The 15,885-nt window shown below is 57.8% G+C and overlaps 1 protein-coding gene across 1 annotated transcript; it reads right to left on the reverse strand.

Annotated features, from left to right (window-relative positions):
* Positions 1 to 999: 999 nt before the first annotated feature.
* MVD (mevalonate diphosphate decarboxylase) lies at positions 1,000 to 12,517 on the reverse strand. Its single transcript, XM_044987756.1, has 10 exons — positions 12,326 to 12,517; positions 11,622 to 11,692; positions 9,654 to 9,768; positions 8,549 to 8,695; positions 7,918 to 8,117; positions 7,220 to 7,294; positions 4,798 to 5,016; positions 3,506 to 3,621; positions 2,977 to 3,085; positions 1,000 to 1,825 (listed from the first exon to the last, which is right to left on the reverse strand). Exons 1-10 carry the CDS (start codon positions 12,393 to 12,395, stop codon positions 1,745 to 1,747), a joined length of 1,203 nt encoding a protein of 400 aa, XP_044843691.1. The 5' UTR covers positions 12,396 to 12,517; the 3' UTR covers positions 1,000 to 1,744.
* Positions 12,518 to 15,885: the final 3,368 nt, after the last annotated feature.

Consider the following 15,885-nt stretch of genomic DNA (forward strand, 5'->3'; position numbering starts at 1 on the left):
TAGCAACCCTCACCCCAGAACTTCCGCCAAACTGGGGATTTCATCAGGACCAGATAGGTCACAAGCACAGGGGAGAAGAGCCACCAAGGTGTTGGAATGAGCTATGAGGAAAGGCTTTAAAAAAAACAAAAAAAACCCCACCCACTAACCAGGCAGCCTGTAGCCAAGTTCCTCATGAGTAAGCGGGCTGATAACAGGAGGAGCTATGGGACATGAGGAAAAGATTCTGAACACTACAGCTGCTAGAACTGTTGGCTACGACATGTCTTCCATTTCAAGTGCTGCAGTGGCTGTATACACTAGTGATCACTCACCCACCTCTGAAATGCAGCTGCCTCTGGGGTGGAACACTGCAGCTGTTGAGCAGCACACAGTACCAGCATTCCACACAGTGGTCCCCAACCTTTTTCATCTGGACAAGCCATGGAGGACCGTGGCAGCGGACGAGCATCTGCCAAAATGCCACCGACAAGCGGCAAAGTCAATAGGCTTCGCCACCGAAAATCGCCTCTGGATGACGCAGCTTGTTGGTGGCATTTCGGGGATGCTCATCGGCCGGCCAGTACACTGGCGCTCTTAGATGCCCCAGCAGGCGCCATGGCACCTATAGGCACCGCGTTGGGGACCCCTGCGCTAGCAGCATGTGGCGGGGTTGTTATTAAGAGGGGAAGTGAAGAATAACTCCTACAACTGGAACTGCATAAGGGAATGGGAGGTAGACAGAACGTAACCAGAATTTGCCCCAGACACCAGGGCTTTTATTCCAAATGTTTGCTAAAGTAGCTGTGGAATCACCATGGAAAGAAACAATCCTACATGCGTGGTGGGACTGGACCAGTTAGTGCTGCTAATGTAATGCAGGAATTTAATCTACCTGCTTCATGTCCAGCCTCTTCCTGGAGAACACCCTCTCCCCCATCCCTCTGGGTGTCTCCCGCTGGACCTTAACAGGTCGAAGGGAGGCAGGGCAGGAATGTAAAAACTGAGCAGACACTTGGGTTCAGAAAGTGATATTCATGGGCATTTACACCTAAAAACCAACAAAGAAGCAGGGACATTTCAAAGTTGCTCCTATTGCTCTATTTTTAAAACCCAGCTTCTCAGTTAGTGCAGCGTGGGACGGGGTGATCTGTGCTGCAGAGCGGCACCGGCTGGCTAAGGCGATGGGTGAGCCCTTCATCTCTAGGTCAGTCCGGATCAGGCCCCACCAGAAAGGAGCCTGGGGCAGCTGGCACCAGGAGCTGTTCCCATGCGGAAGCGGTTTGCCGTGGCATCTCAGTCCTTTTCCTAGCAGACGAGCAGCCTCATCACAACTGCCCTCCTTTGCGGGCAGAATTGGCCATGAGATAGGACCCTCCTTTCCTGAGGGGCCCCGGCAGATGCGGGGAGCAGCCCTGGCTGGGCAGCATGGGGACACTGGCGCTGCCACTGGCCAGGCGGCGTGTGTTCTGTGACGGGGCTTTGGTCACCAGCGCTCTTCCCCAGCATTAAATCCCCCAAGAGGGAGCAGCGGGCACAGCAGGACCTGAAAACCTTCTCCCAGACTGTACCTCACCGGCAATCCCCAAGCCTTGCTGGGACAGGTTCCCCAAGACCAAGCCCCGAACGCCTCTTCGCTCTCCTGAGAGCCAGCGACTGAAACAGCATCGTCACAACCCACGTTCCCCGTGGGCTGGAGGTGTCTTTGCTCAGCGTGTCTCCCTGAGGCTGAAGGGTGCCAGACGGCTGCTCCGCAGGGGGCCGCTCAGGCGCTGGGGCGGGGAAGCCCATCTGCTCCCAGCAGATTTAGGCTGGGATCGTCCAGAGGCTGAGGTCCCGGCCCCGGCTACAAGAGGAACAAAGCCACACGTTACAGAGGGGAGCTGGAGAGGGCTGCTGGGACCCCATGGGTGCTACGAGCGAGGGACCCAGACACGGGGCTTTACGTACACAGCAGAGGGTTCAGACAGCACCGCCCTGTCTAGGGGGGAAGTTAGAAGAAAGCCCCCTTTGAGCACTGCACTGCCAGAGGTGGGCAAGCCGGTGGTCTGTCTCCTGCCACTGCAGATCTGCAAACCTCACGGTCCAATCTGGGATGACGAAGTCAGCACCAGCAGCCTGCTCCCCCTCCAATGCCGCCTGCATCCTGCCCTTAACTGGATGCTTGCCCCCAGGTCTCCCCTCTGCACTCTGGTGGGTACATTGGATTTAACCCCATGATGCCAGGGGACACCTTGCATCACGCGCTGCTTTCCTCTCACACCAGCACTGGCCAAACCCATGGCTGGGAGCCACATGACTCCTGCAGGCCCTGATTCCACGTGGCTGATGAGCTAGGGGACAGCTGGGTGTTTCGCTAGTGCTCAGAGAAAGAGGAAGCAGGCGCTAGCGTGGGGCGGGGCCAGCTGCCGGGAAAGAACTCGGGCTTGGTCTTCACTAGAAACGTTAAAGCGCTGTTGCAGCACCAACGCGGGGGAGAGAACTGTAAAAAACCCAGCCCCTCAAGGGGTGCAGCTCCCGGCGCTGGGGCACCGTCTACACTGGCGCTTTACAGAGCTGAAAGCTGCAGCGCTCGCGGGGGGTTCACACTCCTGAGCGAGAAAGTGGCAGTGTAGACAAGGCCTGGATGAGGGAGTCTATCTGCACAGTGCTCAGACCCGCCCAAGGAACCGGCTCCACAATCTTGGGGCGCTTCCCCATGGCACAGGGCTTGTCCTCACAAGGGCCCAGCCTTTGCAATGGGGATGGGGGAGGAGGACCTAAGCCCCCCTTCCCACCCCAATTCACACTCGGGTTCAGAGCGTGGCCAGAGATCCAGAGGGGAGTCAAACAGACCTGCTCCCCTCGTTCCTCACTCCAGGCCGAGCAAACACGGTTTCTTTCTGCCACTGCAGGCAGTCAAGCCTGGGGTCCAGCCACGTTCGAGCTCCCCAGCGTGGATGGGCCCGGGTCTGCGACGCACCCCCCACCTGCCTCAGGCCCAGCCCCGCGCCGTACCTTGGTGAGGAGGATGTACCGGATCGCCCCAGGAACAGGCTCCAGCACCACAGCGGAGAGCAGCTCCTCCGAGAGCGAGGCGGGCCTGGCCGGCAGCCCCTTCAGGAACCTGCGAGGGCACAAAGGGGGAATTGGTGGGGGTAGGCGGTGCACACCCCAAGAGAGGGGAGATGGGGGGTCAAATGGGGCTGGGAGTCGCTGCTCTCCCAGTCATCCCCCACCCCACCCCTCCGCACCAGGACGCCTCGGGCTGCCCCCTCATCTGCTGCAGACTGGCTCTGTCTCCAGGCCGAGACCCAACTCCGAGACCTCCTGCCGTAGTCCATCGCGGCAGACCCCGCTAGCGCTTCCTGACAGCCCCAAACCAATCCCAGCCTGCAGCCCCGTCCCCTGCTAGCCCAGGCCTGGGAACCCCAGCCTTCCACAGCCCTACCGATACCCCTCAATGCTGAGCAGCACGGTCCCACGCCCCGCTGCTGGTGCCCCTCAGTCCCGACCTGCAGCCCCCAGCACACCGCATGCGACTTACTGGTCTCCATTAGACTCAGGAGGGAAGCTGCACTTCACCACTTCCACAAACTCATCCACCGTGTCCGCCAGGGTGAAGACCACAGCGTTGGGGCCGGCGTCGAAGGTGTAGGCCACCTACGACAGAGCGGACGTGGTTAGCACTCGGTGCCCTGGGTCCTCAACACTCGCCCGGCCCCACAGCTGCAGCCTTTGCTGGCCCAGGGCATGTCTCCACAGTCGGTGCCCTGCAGCACACTGGCACCCGAGCAGGGAGTTCAGGGGGCGGGTGAATGGGGCTGGCCAGAGAGAAACACCTGCTCGAGGAAGGCAGCGTGAAAAGCAGCAGCTGCTTCCTGTTTCATCTGCCCCCAGCGAGATGCACATTCCCTCCCCCTGCCACGCAACGGGGCTGGTGCTAGCACGGCTGGGTGGGCAAACAGATCCTGGCCAGGGGTCCATTTAATCCAGTATTCATGGGCAAGGCTGCATCTGGGGTGGGGCTCCCTCCCTGAGCCCCGCAGAGAGCAACAGGCCCCCTGAAGCATGTGAGCCGACTGCACCTCATCCGCTCATCCACCAACTGCTCGACTCCATCACGTCCCAGGGATCGGGGCCACAGGATCCCACACGTTTCCCACAAACAGTCAGGGACGTGTGATGGAGATTTGTTGAAGGTTAGTCACTGGGGAAGGCGGGTAGGTGCTGCAGGGTAGGCGGCAGAAGGCAGGCAGGATAAATCACTCACACGGGGAGGCCGATTTTAGTTGGCTTCCTAGGGGCAGGTCCTCTGGGGCAGCAAGGAGCCTTTTGTCACACCGGAGCCCCCTACGGGGCATCACTCCACTAAGAAGTTACCTCCCGCGTAGCGGTCACAAGTCAGTGCAGCCCTACACCTGTTCACTGTCCTGCCCCGGCACCCTGACTGTGCTGGAAGCGGCGTCTTCTTGGCACGTACCCCCGAGTTCCCAGTGCTGCTCCAAGCCGCAGCGCATGGTGGACAATTGTACACGGTTGTGAAGGACTCTTGGGTGCCAGGGGAGAACCTGGTAAAAGTCTCCCAACTCCCACAATCCTATTGTAGCGCCTGGCACAGCGGATCTCAAAGGGGTGGCCAATGGCTCTACCGGTACATGGCACATGTTCTGAGCGGACAGGCACCACTCTCCAATCCCGGGGCTCTGACACTCGTCCCCTGACCCTGTCGCCTTGGTACAAGGACAAGCCCCTCTCTGAACCAGGAGGCCCTGCCCGAAGTGCCAGGCTATGCACCCCTGATGTCAGCTCCGTCCGCGTATCCCGCACTGAGCCCACCTTGGTCTTGCCGTGGTGCGCGTTGAATCGGTGGGCCAGGGCGATGATGCGCCGGGAGACGTCGTTGAGGTAGAAGATGGGAGGGAAGGTGTCCAGGCAGGTGGCATGGAACTGGTTGCTGTCCTTCATGGTCAGCTGGCCAAAGCCTTCAAAGTCTCGCTGCTGGATGAACTGGATCATCTGGGCCATGCGCTCCGGCACCACTGCCTCTGCGCGGTGCTGCAATGGGGCGACAGGGACAGTTACATCGGGGGGTGGGAGGCACCCCATTACATTGGGATGGGGAGACCCACAAAGTCATTACGTTGGGCACCTGTGCCATCTCCTTGGCACCATCATATAGTGAGGGCACCTCATCACAGTGGGGGGGATGGACCGCACCCTCTCTAAACCTGCCCCCACCCCCCACAACCATTGAGAGGGGCTGCTCCCCACCCACCAACACGCCCCTGCAAAGGCAGGGAAAGAGCCAGGAGAGGGTCAGAGACAGGAGAGCTGGAGGAGTCACAGAATCATAGAACTAGAAGGGACCTCGAGAGGTCCTCTAGTCCAGTCCCCTGTACTCAAGGCAGGACTAAGTATTATCTAGACCATCTCTGGCAGGTGTTTGTCCAACCTGCTCTTAAAAATCCCCAATGATGGAGATTCCACCACCTCCCTAGGCAATTTATTCCAGTGCTTAACCACTCTCACAGTTAGGAAGTTTTTCCTAATGTCCAACCTAAATCCTCCCTTGCTGCAATATAAGCCCATTGCTTCTTGTCCTATTCTTTAGAGGTTAAGAACAATATTTCTCCCTCCTCCTTGTAACAACCTTTTATGTACTTGAAAACTGTTATCAAGTCTCCTCTCAGTCTTCTCTTCTCCAGACTAAACAAACCCAGTTTTTTCAATCTTCCCTCCTTGGTCATGTTTTCCAGACTTTAATCACTTTTGTTGCTCTTCTCTGGACTTTCTCCAATCTGTCCACATCTTTCCTGAAATGTGGTGCCCAGAATTGGACACAACACTCCAGTTAAGGCGCAATCAGTGTGGAGTAGAGCGGAAGAATTACTTCTCATGTCTTACTTACAACACTCCCGCTAATACAGCCCAGAACGACGTTTGCTTTTTTTGCAACTGCGTTACGCTGTTGACTCGCATTTAGCTTGTGATCCACTCTGACCCCCAGATCCCTTTCAGCAGTGCTCCTTCCTAGGCAGCCATCTCCCATTTGTATGTGTGCAACTGACTGTTCCTTCCTAAGTGGAGGACTTTGCATTTGTCCTTATTGAATTTCATCCTATTGACTTCAGACCATTTCTCCAGTTTGTCCTGATCATTTTGAATTTTAATCCTGTCCTCCAAAGCACTTGCAACCCCTCCCAGCTTGGTATCGACTGCAAACTTTATAAGTGTTCTCTCTCTCTGCCATTATCTAAATCACTGATGAAGATACTGAACAGAACGGGACCCAGAACTGATCCCTGCGGGACCTCACTCATTATGCCCTTCCAGCATGACTGCGAACAGTCCCTCCCCACCAGGGGCCGGAGCACGGCTGCTTTGTCCTGCTTTGAAGGGGATGCAGAGGGGGAGGGGGGCTCCCAAATCTCCCTCCCACCCTTGGAACAGAATTAGTGCTTCAGCTACAAAGGGTCTCCCGAGACACGCCCCCAGTCACATCACAATGCCGCTGCTGGCTGAGTTGTTAACACAGTCAGTGATGTTCCCGCAGCTGTCGGAAAACTCGGCCCATGGCCACTTGGGTACAGCCCGGTCACCCACTAGTAAAACCTCCCCAACGTGCAGGCAACACCCTCGGATCCCGCAGCCCCGGAGGAGGAGACTCAAAGCTAGCGGGTCTCAGTGCCTCCAGCCACACTGCCTTACAGCCCGCTGGCAATGAGCAGTTTCTCTGAGTGCATTCAGAGGCGCTCAGTCACTCTGGTGACCAGAGCCCAAGTAGCACTGACATGGATTCGTTGTGTTGGAAGGAGCTGGAAAACCACCACCAAACGCACTCAAAAGTCCGGCAGATTTTGCAAGGGAGCAGGACATCTGGCCCGGCAGCCCTGCAGACAGTACGGACGGAATAACCCACCCACCCCTTCCTGGCCACCATTAGCTAGAGGTCACCTCAGACCCCGAAGCAGGAGAGTTTAGATGCCACCAAATCCCACAATTCCAGGGTCAGGAGTCAAACACGCCCCCAGAATGGCTCCAGGGGCAGGTGCTGGAGCACAGGGGAGGTGAGGGAGGAGGGAGTTAGCCGCAGGCCTCCTTTGCTCTGGGATTTGAGTGATTTGGGGATTATTCCAAACTCCAGTACCCCCATCCGCCCCAGCAGCATCGCAGGGGCAGCTAGATCAAACGTGAGCAAGAGAAACACCTGCCCCCACCCGGGTGGCACAGGGCTGAGAACAGGGCTTCCACCTCAAACCTTCAGCAAGGGGCTGGTGTCCACGCTTGTCTGCATCCCAGCCGTGCTGCCCACCGGCTTCTTCTCAGCGCTTACCTGCGGGGGGAGAAAGTACTTGGCATCAGCATCCCCAAGGGCTCTCCCCACCCAGAAGAAGGTGCAGCAGCCCCCAGATGCTTGGGGAGCGGATCTCACCAGCTGGGTGCAGTCAGCTGCCCCACCCAAATTGTGACATCCTTGGGAGTATCTCACCCCTAAACCCTCAAGACCACGCTGACTCCACGCCCCCCAAGCACACCGGGAACGGACGCTGCTCTCCCTCCCAAGTGAGGGCACAGCAAACCCCAGAGCCCAGTTCTCAGGCTCAGAGAGCGACTGCCTGCGAGAGCCCTATTAGCCAGAGTCCCGTCAGGAGGAAGGCCTAGGACTGCAGGGGAAAAATGAGCCACAGGTAGTGGGAGTGACTCACCCAAGGTCTAGTAAGCAGGAGAGGCTGGCACAGAACCCAGGAGTCCTGATGCCAAGGTCCCTGCTCTAACCACTAGCCCACACTTCCCTTCCAGAGCTGGGAACAGAACCCAGGAGTCCTAGCGCAGAAGCAGCCACTAGCTCTCGCCATCCCATAATGCTTTTCTTGCCCCACCCCCATGCTCAGGCTGAATGGATGCCGTGACCTAGGGGTACCAGACCCCCTGGGCCATCACCCGGTTCTCACTCACCACCAGGATGAGCACTCTGAGCTCCGGCCAGTGCGTCTCTGGCGCCACCTGCTGGGCAATGCTGTCCTTGCCGTCGGGCCGCTCCCCCATCAGCCACTGCACGAAGCCCCCCAGCATGCTCCTGCAGGCGCTGCCCGAGCCCTGGCGGGCGACCTCGGAGAGCTCACCCTCCACGCCGTACAGCCGGGCCAGGGTGTGCACTGGGACACGAGACGGGGTGAGGTGAGCGCCGCCTGGGGACTCGCTCCCCACCCACAGGGCCTGGCCCCGGGCTCTGCCCAGCTGGATTCTCCACCGCCAGCATCCAGCCCCTGGGCCTATCCCAGGGTCACTCGTCCCCAGACGGCCCCCCCAAGGCTTCTCTCCCAACCCCTCTGTAGCACGGCCCAGCAACGGGGGAAGAAGGGGGGGCCACAGCAGACCGGTACAGGGCATGGGTGGGGGCATGGACAGCCCACCCTCCACTCCCTCCAGAGCTGGGGGCAGGGTGTGTGGGGGGGAAGGGACAGCCCGGCACCCCCTCTCAAGAGCCAGGAGCAGGGACAGCCCAGCGCATACACCCCACCCGCTCCCCGCTCCCGAGAGCGGGGTGGGGCAGGACCCGAGGCAGGGTTCACACCCACGCACTCACCCAGGCAGGCGTACCCCGCTGCTGAGGACGCCAGGCCGGCCGCCGTGGGAAAGTTGTTCACCGAGGCGACGTGCACTTTGTAGGCCAGGCTGAGGGGGGCCGCGGCCCCAGCACTGCTACCCCTCCGCTTCCTGGCCAGGCGGCGCACTGCAGGACACGGCAGAGTGGAGCTTAGATTTTCAGGAGGCATCTGACCTGCCCCAGTGGGTTTCACGGGGGCTGGGCTGGAGGTGGCAGGTCCATGGGTAGCACCTGACACCCCCTCCCCACAGCCAGTGGGACCAGCTGCCTGTGTTGGGAATTAACCCCTTGGGTGCTGGAGAGAAGACGATGAGCGAGGCGGCAGCAGCAGGGCCATGGTGCCAGCCAGCGGTATCTGCATGCCCCTCCTTGCTCTCCTGGATGGATTCTGGGCAGGGGAGGAGGGCCTGTGCTGGGGTAGCACAAGGGACTTTCAGGACGTGGGGTACGTCCCAGAGAAGCAGCCTCCACCCGCCAATCAGCAAGGGTCTCAAAGCACTTCCCAAGCTTTAAATACAGCCCTTTGATCCCCGAAGAACAGGGGGGAGGTTTTACAGAGGGGTTAACTGAGGCACAGAGCAGGGCGGCATCCTGTGCAGGGTCACGTAGGGAACCAGTGGCATGGCTGGGAATGGACCCCAGGAGTCCCACCTGCAGTTTGCATATGGCCTTGTAGGGAGATACTGAGCGCGCCCAGTGGAGATCATGCTCTCAGCAACTTGGAAGTATATGGGAAACCCAAGGGACTGAGACAGTCCTTGACCGCCTGCCCTCCCCGCAGGTAAGGGGACTTGCCCGCTTTGGGAGCCCAATGAGCCCCCTCCTTTACACTGCCCCTACACACCCCTCAGTCCTGTATTCTGGCCACCGGCCTGGTGTGAGCACAATGACTAGATGGAGTCCCAGGTCTGGGAGAGACTGTGCAGTTCCCTGATCAACCAGGAGAGGTCCCCCATAAGGCACATGGCACTGCCCTTGCACGGGAGAGCTGGGGGCTCAAACTGGGGCCTGCCCCCTGGCAATGCCAGCTGCTCACACCAGCCCAGCTGGCTGCGCCCGCCCTGCCCACCACCAGGATACTCACTCTCCCGCAGGCAGGACTGCAGCCGTGGGTGCCCGACGTCGGCTTCCTCCCGGTTCAGCCAGAGCCGGTCCTCTTTGAAGTCTCTGCTGATGGCGGCTGTGGTGGTGGTTTTAAGCTGGGAGGGAGAGATCAGAGTGCGCTGAGCTGCAGCCAGGGCCTGCAGGGGGCGCCCCAGCGCCGTGCAAGCACACGGTTAGATTTAGCTCCAGGGATTGGTGCTGAGCTCCGCCCCGCGGCAGTGGCCACTATGCACCGCCCACGGGGCCGCACGAAGCCCCCATCCCCGACCCCAGAGGGGGCTGTGGATCACATTCTATTCATGATGAGGAAGAACAAAAGCCCAGAATTATTCTAACGCATCACGATTGCTCTGTCACAGCAGCACCCAAAGGCCCCCATTGTGCTAGGCGCTGTACACAGGCAGAGAGACACAGTCCCCTGAAGAGCTGACACAGGTGGAAGAGACTTGCCCAAGGTCAGCAGAGGTGGGACTAGAACCATGGTCTTTCAACTCCCACTCCAGCACCCTGCCCGCCGGACACCCCCTCCCCACACAGGCTGCCACTCCGCCCTGCTGAATGTGTGAACGGATTCTCTGCAACGTTTACTTTGTTTTCCAGAGCGGCTCCACTCCCACCGCACGTGTACATAGAGCAAAAGCTAGGTGCCCCAACCCCTTAGCCCACGGGGCAGCGGCTTACACATTTTGCTAGGATAATAATACCACCTAGCCGGTCTATTTATACCATCGCTTACCTGGGATCTCACAGCCGCGTAACCCCCAGCGTAACCCCACAGCAGTAAATTCTATCATCCCCACTTTACACATGGGGAAACTGAGGCACAGAGGTGGGAAGTGACTGGCCCAAGGCCACACACAGCAAGCCAGTGGCAGATGTGGAGAGAGAGCCCAGGTGTTCCTGCCACCAGGCAATACTCCTTCCGGTGGGAACATGGGAAGAGGCATCCCTGACAGCCACGAGACGGGCTGGCACCTCTCACCTTTATGAGAGTGAGACTGGCCATGACCTTCCCAAGGCCCTAGAAGTGCAGTTTAAACTAAGTGTCTATTCAGGGCTGAGGCGCGACAAGTCACCAGAGACTAGGGCGACCAGACAGCAAACGTGAAAAATTGGGATGGGAGGGTGGGGGGGGTAATAGAAGTCTATGTAAGAAAGAGACCCAAAAATCGGGACTGTCCCTATAAAATCAGGACATCTGGTCACCCTACCCGAGACTAGGCAGCACTTCAGCACAGGCCACGGGCCAACCTGAGAGCCCTTCCAATCCCAAGTGCCCGCCTTTCCACCAGGCTTCGCCCCCCTCGCCCTGCGGGGAAGCACTGAGCTAATACGTGGACGGATACATCTCTCTAAGCACAGATGCCAGTTCAAACACTGCAGAGGGTCAGATCACAGGGATCTAAAACCGAAGGGGCAAAGGGAACTCCACTGAGTTCTCAGGAGTTAATGATTACACCAAGGGAGGGACTGGGCCAAATGGGATTAAAATAAGAAGAGGGAAAATGTTGGGTAAATATCAGGAAATGAATCCAGATGCTGTGACTCAGGAGGCTGTGGAATATTCTCCCAAGAGAAGGGACAGGAGCCACAGACAGGACTTGGACTGGCCCTTGGGGCACGCACAAGACAGCAACATAGAAAGTAGAGAGGGGAGAGATTTCTATGACACGCTTACAATGGGGTTTATGGCACTTTGGGGCAGATGTTTCTCCCATGGTGGTACATCATGGCCAAGCCCTTTGGGAAGAAAGTTACAACCTCTTTCCTTGAACATTTGCCTGATTGTTCCCAGAAGAAGAGCGGCTGCTGTTTTTTCACTCCCAAATGAAACCCCCCAACTCTGCTCGAGTCCCACTGTTAACGATCTCTCTTCTCTAGCAGCCTCAGCTCCAATTCACTCCCAAGAAACATCTTTCCTGGGCTTGTATTACAAGTTCATACCAACCTGGTCCTGGTGCAGGGTGACGCTCAGAGAGGAATTGATGGGTAAAATCAGCTCTTCGTCTCGCTTCCCCCCTGGAAGAGATTAGATGGTAAAATCAGCACCGAGCCCCCCCAGTCATTAGAACAGGGCTCTCAGCAAACAGTTAATCACTCAGGCTCCTGCCTCATCGGCTACCCTCAGGCATGTGGAGACCCATCAGAGGAGCCCATAAATGCAATAAGAGAGACACACAAGTCACTTCCAAATAATCCACAGCGAACTGGCTACAAGAAACAGGTCTGACGAGATCACGGCTGCAGAATTCATTTTGCCTGCCTCACCCGGTGCTGATTAGTTACCGCGGCCTGTGTTGTAATTTATTAACCCCTACAGTGGGTACGGCCCTGACAACTGGAGGTGCTTCCGCGGCAGAGACTGAGACAAACAAACAAGGGCAACATCTGCAGACTCAGGACCAGAGAACAAGCCAAAGTCAGCCCCGCTAAAGACGGGCCTGATGGCCCGCCCGGCAGGGAACACGGGACCGAACAGGGTGACTGGGGGACCGGGGAGGGCCGGCGCCGGGCACACGGGGGGGGGGGGGGGCGCTGCCCGGGGAGGGCCGGGGCCGGGCACACAGGGGGGGGCGCTGCCCGGGGAGGGCCGGGGCCGGGCACACAGGGGGGCACCGAGCCCGGCAGCCCACAGGGGCAGGGGATACTCACAGTACTTGATGACCGCGATGTTGACAGGGGCTGTGCAGGTCACCACGGTGAGGGGCTTCTCCCCAGCCATGCCGGGGGCTGCAGAGGCCTAGCGAAGGACCCCCGCGCTGCACCGAGCTCCAGCTCCCCCGCGCACCCCGCTGGGTCCTGCCCGGCGCTGAAAGCCCCTGCGGGCAGCTGCCCTCCCACACGTGTCTGGCCCGCGCGACACACCCATCAGCTGACGGGAGCGGATTGGCTAGCGGAACACCAGCTGCTCCCGCCGCGTCCAATCAGCACCGGCCCCCCGCCCACGGCTGGCTCTGCCAACCAATGGGAGGGATCGGAAGATGGACGCCGACCGCTCCCTCTGCACCCAGCAGGAGGAACCCTGGCGGCCCCGGGTGCACGTTACCACCCGGAGGGTTTTAGCTGTCACACGAAGAGGGGAATGTTGCTGCAGTGCACCAGGCGCCATATTAATGAGTGGAACAGCGTGCACATGCGCAGTGTATACCAGTGCCACCGTCATTCAGGCCCTAGGGTTCCAGCGTCGGCCATGACACTATAGGCAAATCCAAGGGAGGGGTGGGGGCTGGGGCGGCCAGAATTAGGGACTGATCCTGCATCTGAGCAGCCTGGGGGGAGAGGGGGCTGATCCTCGGGCCACTGAACCAGACTACCCAGGGTGCCAGCTCTCGCAATGTTATATGGTGGCTCATGTGACTATGGGAGGGTTTGGGGATATTTGCAACATTTGGGAGGCTGGGGGGATATTTGGGGGTTTTCATGGTGAGGCAGAGTGCCACTATAGCCAAGTCTGAGACTCTCTTACTGTTTAACAGCTGACTTGTCCAAGCACTGTAAAAATCTACGTACCGCCTAAGATTTCGGAAAGCCCCAGCTTCTGGAGTCAGGGGATCGCATGTGAAATCACAGCTTTCATTTTAAACTACAGGTCTGTCGCATCTTACACGCGTTTAACAAGTGCGATTTCAGCTTTACGTGGTTGGCAAAAACCAAAAAAAAAAAGAGAAAAATAATTGTAATACTGTACCTGTAGTTCGGGCGATTCCGCCCGCCGTTCAACTCAATGTAATTTTGACTATACGCGGTTTTCGCTTTACGAGCTAACCGTGGAACGGAACCCCCGTGTAAGATGAGACTTGCCTGTAGTAAGTTTCTCGCCTTTGTGGTTGCAGAGGAAAGCTTACAAATATCCTTCCTCCCTACCCCACAAGGGCTCAGACACCAGCAGGCAAATAAAAAGAACCAGGCATTTGTTATTTTTATAACTCTTTTGATTTTTAAGCCAATCTTGTGATGTGGGGGGATGGGTTTTTAAGATTTGAGGTTGGCAGTGCCCCATTCCTGTGTAGCCAACCAGGTTGTCATTCCTGATTGACACCAATGAGAGAGGAGATTCAGCCCTGGTGCCCCATGTTTTCCGGCACAGTACTACACACCCCTCAGGGGCTGGGTAACTTCCAGCAATGTCAGCATGACATGGACAGTTCAAAGAGATCTGAGGAAGCAGCCTGTGTGTAATTTGGGTCACACAAGTTTAGACAGTAGGGGACGTGTAAGCAGAGTTCCTTGAAGTAACATTCAGCCTGGCCCTTTAGTTCCTCTTCTTTCTCCTGCCAAGCATGGGTCAGCCCTGGTGGCCAGGCAGATCCTGTGAACATGGCTGCCTGGCTCTGGTGCTGGTTCTGAGCCTCGTACACCTGGATGCATTTGTTCTACAGGCAGCTGTGGTGAGAAGGGAAATGAGTGAACTTGGCAGGTCCATGTATCATCCTCGGGCATTAAAGCCAGCTGGTTTCCTCCCCGTCTCTGGCCCAGGCTCTTTCACCTTTCATTGCAGAGAAATGCATTGCTGCTTGCTGATTCTGGAGACGTTAAGACACTGTGTGGATGGTCCTTTGCAGCTGCAGCGCTCTGACCCAGATCCTTTGACTCCAATGGGAGTTAGGCACCTTAATACCTTTGAGCATCTGGGCCTCTGTTCGTGCAGCATGGGCGGCAGCAGGGTGCAGTTCCCCCAAAGGCCTTTGTCTCCCATTCACTTCTTGGCCGCTTTGCTGCAACTGCCAGCAAAGGGACGGATTGGTGCCTTGTGGAATGGTCTGTCTGATACAGAGGCCTGCGAACTGGGCAGGGATCCAGGCCTCGTTTCATTAGGGTGACCAGGTGTCTGGTTTTCAACCAGAACATCCGGTCGAAAAAGTGCCGCCGATCGGGCAGTTAAAAGTCCGGTCAGCGGAGCTGCAGAGCTAAGGCAGGCTAGTCCCCACCTGTCCTGGCTTTGTGCTGCGCCCCGGAAGCGGCCAGCAATCCAACTCCTAGGCAGGGGAGAGGGGGCCCACGGGGCTCCGCGCACTGCCCCCGGCCTGAGCATCAGCTCTGCACTCCCATTGGCCAGGAACCTGCAGGCAAGATCAGCGAGCGAAGCCTCCTGCGGTGCCTCTGCCTAGGGGCCGGACCTGCGAGCCGCTTGCAGTGATTACCTAAATTAGGGATCGGCAACCTTTGGCACGTGGCCTGCCAGAGTAAGCACCCTGGCAGGCTGGTTTGTTTACCTGCCGTGTCTGCAGGTTTGCCGCTCCAGGCCAAGGGGGCTGCGGGAAGCGGTGGCCAGCACATCCCTCGGCCGCGCCACTTCCCACAGCCCCCATTGGCCTGGAACAGCAAACAGTGGCCAGTGGGAGCCGCGATCGGCTGAACCTGCAGACGCGGCAGGTAAACAAACCGGCCCAGCCTGCCAGGGTGCTTACCCTGGCAGGCCATGTGCCAAAGGTTGCTGATTCCTGACCTAAATTTCAGAAGCTGGCTCTTGATTCTACTGGCCAGTATCCTCCAAGCAGGCAGCCTGGAGTTTCTTTGCAGGATTCCAGCCCTGGAGCCTGGGGGATCCGGCTGGGACCCTCAAATGGGGTGAGCTGAGATTTACAGCTCGCTCCTGCTCCATCAAAGTCAACTGCAAAACAGTCCCTGGGCATGTTGGAAATTAACAAGGTGTAAAACTGAGCAAAGGGAGGTTGAGACTGGCGAGCAGGGAGTGTTCCTGCCAAGCAGGATGGAGTTATCTGTCTACTATTCCAATCTGACCATCTCCTCAGGGAAATCAGGAAAATCTGGTCACCGGCCTGTCTGCAGAGACTGATCAGCAGCCAGACAGTTAGTGCCACTGTAATTTCTCTGTGTGGAGTCTGCTGGGAACTGGACTTGGTGTGCCCATCCATGGCATGTGGGCCTGCGACCAGCCCTGAGATGGTAACAGCTCCACTCACCTCCGACCAGTGGCCTAGACTGGAGTTAACAATGACCAGTCCCTCCCAAGAACTGTTTTTAAAGATAGAGAAAGATCCTGATTGGTTTTGATGTCACGTAGCTTCCTTTGGACTCTGGCTTTAAGCAAGGGACAGGCCTCATGTTTTCCTTGGTTAGAGGAATCATTCTGTCAGTTACGGGATGCATTTCTCTTCTGTTGGATTAATGCCAGGATTGTCCAACCAATCTTGGTGCTGATGCGTGGAATATCCTGTGCTTTCAGCACATTCACTGTGAGGGGTGTAAAA

This window comes from Mauremys mutica, chromosome 14 (genome assembly GCF_020497125.1).
Source record: "Mauremys mutica isolate MM-2020 ecotype Southern chromosome 14, ASM2049712v1, whole genome shotgun sequence".
Taxonomy (NCBI): domain Eukaryota; kingdom Metazoa; phylum Chordata; order Testudines; family Geoemydidae; genus Mauremys; species Mauremys mutica.

Bases quoted from the DNA above. Each gene is read 5' to 3' on its own strand.
- MVD (XM_044987756.1), bottom strand. From the start codon at position 12,395: ATGGCTGGGGAGAAGCCCCTCACCGTGGTGACCTGCACAGCCCCTGTC. The intron at 9,769-11,621 runs GTTGGTATGAAC...TCTCCCTCCCAG, and splicing joins TCACCCTGCACCAGGACCAG to CTTAAAACCACCACCACAGC. The intron at 8,118-8,548 runs GTGAGTGCGTGG...CTCGTGTCCCAG, and splicing joins AGCGGGGTACGCCTGCCTGG to TGCACACCCTGGCCCGGCTG.